The sequence below is a fragment of the Rhinolophus sinicus genome, chromosome 18, assembly GCF_057876585.1.
Source record: "Rhinolophus sinicus isolate RSI-liver-muscle chromosome 18, RSI-T2T, whole genome shotgun sequence".
In the NCBI taxonomy this organism is placed as follows: domain Eukaryota; kingdom Metazoa; phylum Chordata; class Mammalia; order Chiroptera; family Rhinolophidae; genus Rhinolophus; species Rhinolophus sinicus.
This window is the reverse complement of record NC_142518.1, coordinates 77,202,432-77,214,434: the sequence shown is the minus strand read 5'-3', so window position 1 is coordinate 77,214,434 and position 12,003 is coordinate 77,202,432. Positions and strand designations below refer to the sequence as shown.

The 12,003-nt window shown below is 35.7% G+C and overlaps 1 protein-coding gene across 1 annotated transcript in view; it reads right to left on the bottom strand.

Annotated features, from left to right (window-relative positions):
• Positions 1-12,003, bottom strand: part of ALG13 (ALG13 UDP-N-acetylglucosaminyltransferase subunit) — a 74,350-nt gene that overhangs the window by 47,142 nt on the left and 15,205 nt on the right. The window contains 8 exon segments of the mRNA XM_074323865.2: positions 1,680-1,752; positions 3,502-3,548; positions 4,295-4,345; positions 6,378-6,461; positions 7,004-7,145; positions 7,147-7,223; positions 7,225-7,344; positions 7,347-7,380. Coding sequence (XP_074179966.2) covers positions 1,680-1,752; positions 3,502-3,548; positions 4,295-4,345; positions 6,378-6,461; positions 7,004-7,145; positions 7,147-7,223; positions 7,225-7,344; positions 7,347-7,380 — 628 coding nt within the window.

Here is a 12,003-nt window from a genome sequence, read left to right as displayed (position 1 = left end):
TACTTCTATTATAAAACTTATCACTTGCTGTAATTAACTATTTACATGTCTGTCTTCATAGCCCCTTAAGCCCTTGGTGGGCAAGGATTTTGTTATATCCTTTTTGGTATCTCCAAAGTCCAAGAAAGTACATTATACACTATAGGTGCATAATGTTTGCAGCAAATTAGACGTTAGTACTGAGCTAGAAAAGGGATAACAAGAGGGATTCCATTTTAAAGCCAGACTCCATCCTGTCTATAAGGAATGCAAAGGAAAAAAACTCAAGCACAACTGAGAAGGGAAGAAAAACAAGACAGTCAACAGACCTTGTAAAAATAACCAATGTGTCCCGTTCTCATGAAGTTAATCATTCATTGTAAGAAAAACCAGAGATTATAAAACTCCTACATAAGTTTGTTTTTACAAAACCTGAAAGAAAACCCTGTCATGAGACAAGGTTGAGCAGATATCTGCTGACCATGACATGGAGACATGGTTTGCTGACCACAGCAGTAAGGATTGTGGGACAGCACCAACTTCCCTCCCTAGGCCCCTTTCACTCCCCAAATAGCACAGAAAAACCCCCTCACACAATCCTATCAGGGAACCAGCAAGCTCCTTTTTTGCTGGTTCCTTGGTGCAATAACTACCTCTCAATAAAAGGTGGCTTGCTGAACTTTTTACCAGGTACAGGACTCATTTCTATGACATTGGGACCCAAGAACCTGGCATTAGTCAGTTCCGGCAACAGTACTATGGTAAAACAATTGATGTCCCCCAATTTATACTTATCTTGCATCCTACTCGGTCTTTTCTATTCCTAATGCCAGTTGCCTAGTTCAGGTCTTTTGTCTAGGTTACTGTAACATCTTAACAGTGCTCCCTCCTAACAGTGTCTAGTCTTACTTTACCATCACCAAAATGTTGCCTGAATTTTGATCTACAATGTGAAACAAGATTTACAAACATCAAATATTACGTAGTCTATATCCACTAATCAAATAAAATAATGAGGACAAAACACTTTTCTTAAAATTTTTGGAAGAAAAAGTATATGCTGAAGAAAAATTTGTTTACCTGCTAAGAGTTCTCAACCTCCTACTATTTTCCTCGCACCTTACTAGGCAGTAGTAGCACTGTCCCTGCCCTCAAGAAACTGTCAGACTAATGAGAAATAGACATTAAAACAAACACAATGTTGATAAATACTGTAATTACTTGGGTGATGCTAGGGGAACACAAAGGAAGGAAACAACTCCGAGGGGGGGGGGTGTTGAGAAAGTTTCAAAGAAACTGACACATTTTGGACACAAGGGAAAGAAAAAAAAAGGATGAAAGTCTGAGTATCTGGAAGCCTGGTATACTAAGACTGGAGAAAAATGAAGCTGGAAAGAAGAATTGGGACCCTTTAGGGCACAGAATGCTAGGTTCAAAGTTTGAACCTTATCTTCTAGTCAGTGAGAAGCCAATTAGGGTTTTCTATTAGATGAGTGACAAGATCAGGCCTGTTCAGAAGGGCAGCTAACAACACGATGATGAGACTGGAGAGGAAAAGATTAGTGACAGAAAAGCGTGGCATTTAGACTGTGCTTATTTTTTCATTAATTAGGTAAAAAGGATGATTTCTTAATATCCTAGTAAGCCAGTGACATCACTCAATTTCTTTTACTTTAGTAAACATTCACTGATCTTCTTACCTTGTCTTCATAGCCATTATCTGTGACATCAGTTGGAGGCTTTCCAGGATAGCGATAAAGAATGAAATCCCGACTACATGGGTAGAAAACAAAGGTGGGTGAGAAGAGAGAATTTAGTATACACAACAAAGTTATAAGGACAAGTATTCATATAAAATAATTCTGACCTTATTCATATAAAACAATCCAAATGTTTAAGAGGCTAAATAATGTTAATTCAAAGTAAATAAGCTAACTGTCCGTAAAGTCCTATGTATTTTTAAAAATGTATCTTAATTTAGGGGAAAGGGCAGTAAAGAAGATAGATTATGAGTTTTACGTATGTTTGTGAGTTTGGCAAAGGGCTCCCATTTATTTAAAGCAGAGGTAAGCAAATTTTTCTTGGTAAAAGACCAGATAATAAACATTTCAGCTTTTGCAGGCCATATGCTTTATTCAACTTTGACTTTGTAGTGTGAAAGCAGCCACAGACAATGCATCAACAAATATACATGACTGGGTTCCAATAACACTTTAGACACAGAAATTTGAATTTCATATAATTTTCACATGCCATGTAACATCTTTCTTTCGATTTTTTTAACCATGTAAAACTTTTTTAAAAACAAACCAGCTTTAGCTCAAGGGCAATACAAAAACAGACAGCAGGCCAATTTAAAAGCTGGTCCCTGATTTAAAAGCAACCTATCCAAGCCTCTTGTGCATTACCTCTTTTCAGATTAAGTAAAAGAGCAGAATGAAAAAAACGAACTTCAACAAGTCCCCATGACAAGAGGGTTCTGACTCTACCAAGGTATGTGCCATCTCACCAGCCACAGAATTGTGAAGGAGTCATATAGAGATCAAACTCCTCAAATGAGCAACATTCCCACTAGCCTCTAACCTGTATTACATAGCTATTTTCCAAAACCCTACAGCTTTCAAAAAGAGCACTTTTGCAGTTTTAAAGACCAAAACAGAATTTCCAAAGCATTAGAGCAGTGTTTCCCAAATTGTCCCCGATTACTGCCTCCCTAAAGCGCCTCTTTCAGACTTTTCTTAATTTCCCTATGAAATTGTAATACCACAGAAAAACTGTGCATCTGTATACATACTATGACCCTTTGAAGACCACAAACTATTGTAATATCTAACATTTTTGTCCTCAAGAACCAATTTCTACCCTCTTGGAAGCAATAATGGCCCACAGAAGATGCATGCAAAAGAGGCACAAAGTTAAACAAAATTTTAAGATAAATATTCCAATTTTCAACAGGAATAATACCAGCAGTTCTTAAAGTCCTTTATTCTTCCATTCAAACAAGACACAAATGCTAGAGGTTCTCTACCTAAAAATTAGGCCAACTGACTTTGCTTATTAGACCTCTTCATGCTATGTATTAGGTTGGTGCAAAAGTAATTGCGGTTTAAAAGGTTAAAAATAATCGCAAAAACCGCAATTAATTACTTTTGCAACAACCTAATACTAATACATCACTTCTCAAATTTTCCCAATCCTAAAGGGACTTAGAAACCATGCATGCGCATGCACACACATAATTTTTTTCTTTTTAAAGTTTATTGGGGTGACAATTGTTAGTAAAATTACATAGATTTCAGGTGTACAATTCTGTATTACATCATCTATAAATCCCATTGTGTGTTCACCACCCAGAGTCAGTTCTCCTTCCATCACCATATATTTGATCCCCCTTACCCTCATCTCCCACCCCCCACCCCCCGCCCCCCTTACCCTCTGGCAACCACTAAACTATTGTCTGTGTCTATGAGCTTTTGTTTCTCATTTCACACACATACTTTTTAAAAAGGAGATTCAACTTACTTATAAATTAGAGAAAGAGCTCTTATTTCCAGCTGGCCAGCACTTTCCTAAACATAAATAGTGCATAAAGTTTTTTAAAACATTTTGTAGCTAGAAGGTACAAGTTTTTACAAGTTCATCAACTGTTTCTTTAGATGCTTAGCACTGTTTTAGATGAAGAATTTGTAGACTACAATATAACTTGCTTTGAGGCTTGGGATACTGTGATAGTTACTCATTAACAATCTTTTTCTGAAAAAAATGTGCCCAAAACCTTAGCCATTAAGTAAAAAGAACAGTTAATATGGGAGATTTAAAAGGCACAATAAAAATGGAATTAGTGTAAGAATATGAAGTTAACAGGGTATTTTAGTACACGTGTTTTAAGCCCAGAACTATGGAATTAATCATATCAAATTATTTTTAATTAAATATGTTTTTATGGATCTTACTCCCACATGAAACAAAGCTAACTACAAATCAGAATTGTTTAATTAAAAAAAAATAACCTCCTACTAGCATTCACTACCACCCGTACCCCCATTAAAGTGAAAAGGCTTAGGCCTGTCCTATTCCCAAGTGTGTGCTCTTTCACTAGTCCATGGATGATACAACTGTTAATCACACAATTCTCAATATTCAACACAAAACAATAGGTCAATTGCCAGCCTCGTGACTTTGCAAGAACTATTTGATTCAATACAGCTGGCTACTTAAAACAGAGTAGCTTTAGCTAAAGTGACACAGCTGAATGAATATTTAGGTTATTATTCCAAATGCTCTGAAAAGATTAAATCCCAATATTTGATCTTACCTTGGGATCTCCCAACCGTTCCAGGTATTTCTCAAAAGATCCCTCCACATACTTCAAAAATAAAACAAACTTGACTTAACCAAATACATAGCATTACTGAAATCTGATTATATTCTGCAATATTATCCTCCAATGGCTTTTTGTTCAGCTCAACAATTGTGGTATTAAATTCCTACTTTGCACAGCACCTCAAGAAGATTCGCAAATACACAAAAGTTATGGGTGAAGAAAGGCTAGACTACAAGAGTGTATTAGGAATTGGTCCTGGCCTATGCACACACCAGTACATTTTCTCAAATGCTATGCCTATGAGTTTCTTTTGAAGTGCCAACTTAAATAACTTGACAATTTTCATAAATCAAGCAAGCCTAATAAGGATTTCAAATTTGACAGGAGAGATGCATTTACAAAGTTAAGTTGAGGAATTTTAAAGGGAATTTCAATAGGTTGAAAAAAAGCACAGGGCACAAGGAAACTTTTTGGGGTGATGAAAATGTTCTACATCTTGATTGCAGTGGCAGATGAATGACTATATTATTGCCAAAACTAAAAATGGTAGTATTAAACTGGTGAATTTTACTGTATGTAAAATATAGCTCAATAAAAATAAAATTAAACTCAAGGAATATAAGTCCAGGTCCATGCATATACATCACTATAATTTTAAAACAATCAATTTTTAATTTTTTCCAATTCCTTTTTAAACAGTTTTTGAAGTATAACTGACATACAATAAATTGCACATAATTAAATGGCACAATCAAATAAGTTTTGATTTGATTATGCACCCATGAAACCATCAGGACAATCATGACAGTGAATACATCCATCATCCCCATAAGTTTCCTTGTGCCCCTCTGTAACTCCATTGACCCCCAATTACTGACCTGCTTTAGTCACTACAGATTGGTTTGCATTTTCTAGAGTTTTACATAAAGGCAATCATATAGTATGTACTTTTGGGGGGGAGTCTGGCTTCTTTCACTCAGCAAAATTATTCTGAGATTCATCTATGTAGTTTTAAAATTTTACACATGTATGTTACTCAAAATATGGTCTGCAAACACCACCAAGTGTCACTTGGGAGTTGAACATTGCAGAAATTTTGGGCTCAAGCTCAGACCTACTAAATCAGAATCTGTAGTTTAACAAGACCTCCAGGTGATTGGTATGCACAAAAATACTTGAGATGCACTGCTTTACACCATGGTCTTGCATTTGAAGTAATTCAAGAATAATCCTTTCCCCAGGTGTGGTAAAGACCATAATTAACTTTAAAGTAATAAGCTTAAAAGTCAAGAAGCCTTCACACAATTCCAAAATTCAAATTTGTTGAAAAAATTAAGAGTAAACCTCCGACAGCAAGCAAATACCCACAATACAGTCAGAATAAACTCTGGAAGGGCTAGGAGTATAATAAATAACAACCACATGAAAGGGCACACTTCATATCAGACCTTGATAAAACCTCGTTTCCTTAACAAGAATTCAAATACTTCAACATATAGAAAGATGCCTTCTAAAAGTTGTTTTAAAGTCAATCGTTAGTGGCAAAGCTCCAATTACAGTTTGTCACATGAAAAGATGGATGTTCTGGACTAATTTGTTTCCTTAAAATTAAGTTTTACAAGATTCTTCAAGTTGACCGACTGAGGATCATTGTGCACAGAAATGAAAAGACGGGGTTTCCCACTTGTATATATTTTAAAATATACATTTAAAAATATTAACGTAGTCAAAACTTTTGTGAACTATGATTAACTTTTCAAGAAAACAGTTGTAAGATAATACAAAACAGAGTCAAAGTGTAGCTTATTAGGGTGGTGGGGGGTTTTTGGTGTGGGGGATAGAAAGTAGTGGGGAGAATACATACTGTTTTTTCTTAATTTTTAGAATACAAAACAATCTAATTCTGGGAGGAGTTCCAGAAGTGTGCTAGCTAGGGGGAAGGAAGCTAGGTGAAAATTTCAGTATTTGCTATTGATAGATTACATATTTTTCATAGGTAGGTGCTCAAAATTCATTTCCCATCTGCTACATACTCTAATGACAACTCTCCCTTGGGTATGTATATTCTACTTACAGACTCAAAAGTTTGTGGATTTTCTCTCATATATGAGACACAAGCCTTCCTGATTTCCAAATGATGGACCTGGCTGCAAAACAACTAAAAAGAGAAAGACCAGCTCACTGTCAGCAGTCATTTGAAATAGAAGTTTCTAAATTAAGACTATGAAATACACTTAACATCCCCCTTATTCATAAAATATGTAGGAAATTGGGAAATTAAGTCCTGATATTACTAAAACATATTTTTGTCATCTTTAGTGAGATTGGGGAGACATTTCTGTCAAGCTCCCCATTTTCTACTATTTATGGGCACAGCCTGCATTTTTCCTTAGACAAAATTTAGAGGAAGCTGGGGCTACTTTTAAAGCATCAAGATACATTTCAATTTTTTCTTTAACCCCATTATCTTACCTCTCATTCCAAAGTAGCACTTAGAAAACAGAAAAGATAGCAAAGCACAGCAATATATTTGGACTAATCAGCAAAGGTATGTATAAATCTAATAAGTAGCAGGCAGGTCTAGATGTTTTTACTAGGTTTGTCTGTTTTGGTGAGCTACAGGTCTTCTAGCTATAGTACCATACCCAGCACAAACTACGAAATCTCAGTATAGGGAAGGTGTATTTGCTTTCCTGTTACCTGCTCCGAAATAGCCCGAAAGAGGCAAGAGGCATCCTTGGCAGTCAGCTTTCGAAACAGCCCTAAGCTGCCTAAATATTCATCCATCGTGGCCTCATTCAGAGACTTCTGGCCGCAGTACTTTTTCCATCCTTTATGCATTGTGCACGGAGGGTGGAGATGGGGACGGGGAGAAAGGAACACAAGTGTAGCAAGAAGGAAAAAGCAGGGTACAGGTAGGAATGGGTAGCAGTGACAAGGGCTTGCTTATGCAGGTATCCGGAAAGCAGCCCAAAGTCTAGGCATGAAAAGGCAGTTGAAATCAGCGCTGCAGAATCTTGCCACTTCTCAGGAGCAGGAGAAGCAAAGGGCTGGCTTGCCCAGGACAAGTTGAGACCCTGTGAAAAGAAGAGGAAGAGCCAATGCTCCCAGGAATAGAGAACTTGACTTGAGAAGGAGACATGGAAGGGGAAAGGTACTTGCAGAGTTACCTTGTTGGGGAAAAGTGGGATTAACCCAATCAGCCCAAGGTTGAGAGAAGTATGCACAAAGCAGCTGAGCTGTGGGACCAAAGGGAAGCTGGGTTTGCAGCTTAACTCAGGGCAACTGCTGCACGAGGCTGCCAAAGGGCTGTAATAAGACCCAGGTGTATATGATGCAGCCTAGCCCACATGACATTACTTTAAGATCTCTGCCCGAAATTTCAACTAGTCTCTGCCCAAGTTCCCTGCTCCCTCCATGGTTTCATGGAGATGAGAGGGGGGAAATCTGAACCTAATTAACTAGTAAGCTTTTTATAAAAAATATCTTTAAAAAATAAAGGGGGCACCCTTAATATATAGGGGCAGAGGTCTCAGTTTAAGTAAAGTGCCAAAGAATCTGGATATTTCAGGTATGGGGTTTAAGTAATCTTCCCATTTAGTTCTTGTAGATTAATTACCCTCCGCTAAGATCACAGAAACTAAGTGGTAGCTATGCTAGGAAATGGTGATATAATTCTTGATTGATGTCTCCAAACTATTGTATAGCATTAACAAAAGGAAAATGCAAAAAGTGTTTCTTAAAAAAGGAAAATAAAAATTTAAATTGAAGCAGCATGAAAGGAATATCTTACCCACAAACTTTCAATAACAGACTACATTTAAAATCCTGTGGCACAGTATTAGAGGCATTGGACATGAGAGGTGTGTTTCAATGTATTATTAGGGTACTTTTCCAGAAAAAAACTACTGGATTCTGAGAAAACCAAAGTAAAATATGATATGGATAAAGTAAGGTTCAAAAACAGGACTGATTACTTGTATTACTTGAGTCTACTGTGTATCACTTATCAAGTGTGATCAAGCGTCCACTGTGTATCACTTATCAAGTGTCTTGTTTTTATTTAAATGCCAAAATCCAATTACTTTCTTACTTTTTCTAAATGTTAAAAAAATTTAGATCAAAATCTAGCTTTGGAGAAGTTGCAAAATTCAGCCGCTTTGAAAATTGTTTTTCTTGTATCTGTGGATCCGGTAGTAATCATGACTGCCCCCTGTAGGGAAAGCATCAATAATCAATTTTATAATTTTGGAATGAAATAAAATCACGTTAGAAAAAAGAATAAAAGCTTGACTTCCTTTAGCATGCCAATTTGAAATTACCTTAACTAATTTCTTTTTTAAAGAAACCATAACATTGAGGAAATTATTCATTTTGCAAACGTTCTGAAACATGCTTTGGGAAGAGGGATCACCATCTTTCTTTAGTGCCACAAATTCGCAGAGAAATATTAGGAATGATAATGAAAAAGTTAATTCATTTTTGGCATTTTTTACTTGTAGAGAAAAATACAAATACTTCAGATTTCTTGTTTTCTAAACTAAAAATAAGTTATATAAAACTTAAATTAATATTAATCCATATACTTAATTTTGAAGAAGGGAATAAAGGAAGAGAAAACTGGGATAGGAAGAGAGAATCAAAAAAAGGAAAGAACAAGAAACAAAGAGAAGAAAAATTAAGAGACAACAAGACAAAAAGATATAGAGGAAAGGGAAAGTAACTGAGAATCAGCACACAGAAAGAGACCCAAACAAGCATGGTCAACTGATTTTGCACAAAGGTACAACAGCAGTTCAATAGAGAAAAGACAGCATTTTCTTCAAATGGTGCTGGAACAACTGACATGCACGTGCAAAAGAAAAAAAATCCTCAACCTATACCTCACATCTTGTACAATAATTAAAATAGATTGAAGACCTAAATGTAGAACTTCAAAATTTTTAAAAGCAAGCATAGGGGAAAATCTTCACGACCTGGAGTTAGGCAAAGAGTTCTTTGATATTTAAAAAAACAAGGTGATTGGACTTTATCAAAATTAAAAACTTTTGCTCTGCAAATGACACTGTTAGAGGAATGAAAATACAAGCTACAGACTGGCAGAAAACATCTGTGTATCACTTATCTGACCAAATAAACAAACAAACAAACAAAAAACTTTTATCAAATTATATAAAGAACTCTCAAAAGTCAACAGTAAGAAAACACAATTGAAATACGGGCAAAAGGTCTACCTACACATTTCACTGACAATATATGAATGATTAATAAGCACATAAAAAATGTTCAACATCATTTGTCATTAGGAAAATGTACATTAAAACCACAATAAGACATCACTGCACATCTACTAGGATGGCTATAATAAACAAAACAGGCAATAACAAGTGTTAGCAAAAATGTGGAAACTGGAACCTAAGTAAAAGAAGCCAGATGCAGAGAGTATTATCCCAAAAGATGTACAATTCCATTTATATGAACTATACCAAAACAGGCAAATCTATAGAGGCAAAAAGTAGATTAGTGGTTGCCTGGGGTTGGGGTGGGAATAGGTAGGTATTAACTGCAACCAGGCACAAAGAACTGTTTTGGTGTGACAAAAATGTTCTAAAACTGTTTTGTGATGATGTTTGCACAATTCTGTATATTCACTAAAAATTATTGAATTTTACACTTAAAACTGGTGATTTTTTTAAGCTTTATAATTCAGTGTGAACATTTTAATATTTTTAGAGTTGTGTATCCATAATTTGAGAACATTCTCATTACGCCAAAATGAAACCCCATACCCCATAACCAACAACCTCTAATCTCCCCTATATGTATCCACCAACTCCAGACAACCACTAATCTACTTTCTGTCTCTATATATTTGCCTATTCAGGACATTTCAAATAAATAAACTCATACAATATATGGTCCTAACTGGCTTCTTTCACTTACCATGAGGTTTTCAAGGTTCATCCATGTTGTAGCGTGTATCAAACATTATTTCTATCCTTTGTATATAGTTAAACAACATTTCATTCACCTATTCTTCAGTTGATGAACATTTAGGTTGTTTCCATCTTTGGGTTAATGCTGTTATAAACATTCACATGCATGTATCTGTTTGAACCTGTTTCTATTCTGTTGGATAATACCTAGAAATGCAGTTGCTGAATCATATGGTAAATGATGTTTAACCATTTGAGGAACTGCCACAGAGGTGCACCATTTTACATTCTCATCAGTAGTTTGGGAGGGTTCCCATTTCTCCACATCCTATCAACATTTACTGTCTATCTCTTGATTATAGCTTTCCTAGTGGGTGTGAAGTGGTATCTCATTGTGGTTTTGTTTTGCATTTCCTGGATCACTTATAATGTTGAGCATCTTTTCATGTGCCTGTTGGCCATTTGTATATCTTTAATGAAATACCACTACATACATCTTTGAATGACTAAAATAATATTTTTAAACTTACAATACCACGTGTTGACAAAGATGTGGAGCAACCTGACCTCTCCTATGCTGCTGGTAGGAATATAAAATAGTACAGCCACTCTGGAAAAAATATTTCAGCAGTTTCTTATAAACAGAGTTACCATATGACCCAGCCATCTGGGTATCTCTCCAAGAGAAATGAAAACTTAAGTTCACACAAAAACCTGTACATGAATGTATATAGCAACTTTTTTCATAATCATGATTCACCCAAAACTGGAAACAATTGAAACATCCTTCAATTGGTGAATGGAGAAACTGTGGTACACCCATGCAACAGAATACTCCTCAGCAGTAAAACACTAATGAAGTATGGATACACACAAGAACATGTATTAATCTAAAATGTACTGTACTAATTGAAAGAAGACAGATTCAAAAGGTTACATACCACATGACTGAATTGATATGACATACTGGAAAGGCAAAACAATAGGAAAAAAGATCAGTTGCTGCCAGGGTTGAGGAAGGGTTGACTGCAAAGGATGGCAACAAGGGAGGCATGGGGGTGCCGAAAGTGCTCTGTATTTTTATTGCGGTAGTGGTTACATGACTATGCATTTGTCAAAACGTATAGAACTATACAAGAAAAAAATGCCAAATTTACTGTACTTAAATTTAAAAATAAATAAAACAAAAAGCAGAAGAAATAGAATTTATAATTGAGGGGCTCAAAGAACAGAAAAGATTGTAGAGAGAAAAAAAAAAAAGAAAATTAGAGGATCAATCCAGGAAAGCTAACACCTAACCAACAGGAGGCCCAGAAAAAGTAGAGGGGAAGAAATGATGACAACATAAGGAAAATTCTAGCACTGCAGGATATGAATATCTATATTTAGACTGAAAGGTACATGAAATAACCAGAAAATGAAAGCAAAAAAAGATGATCAGCAATGCATATAACATTTCTTGAATCAAGGGACAAAGAAAAGATTCTAAAAACTTTCAGCGAGGAAAAACGGGTCATGTACAAAAGATAACACATATGCATAGCAATAAACTCAACAGAACTAGAAGCTAGAAACAATGAAGTTCAGTATTTGAGGGCAAATTATTTCCAACCTTGAATTCTGTATGAACCTATCAATCAGATGGGAGAGTAGAAGGTGTTTTCAAACATGGGAGATTAAAATAATTTACTGTCCTTTCTCAGAAAGCTACTGGAGGGTATTTGAAACCAAAACAAGTAAGTTAAACCACAAAAAAGGGTGGGG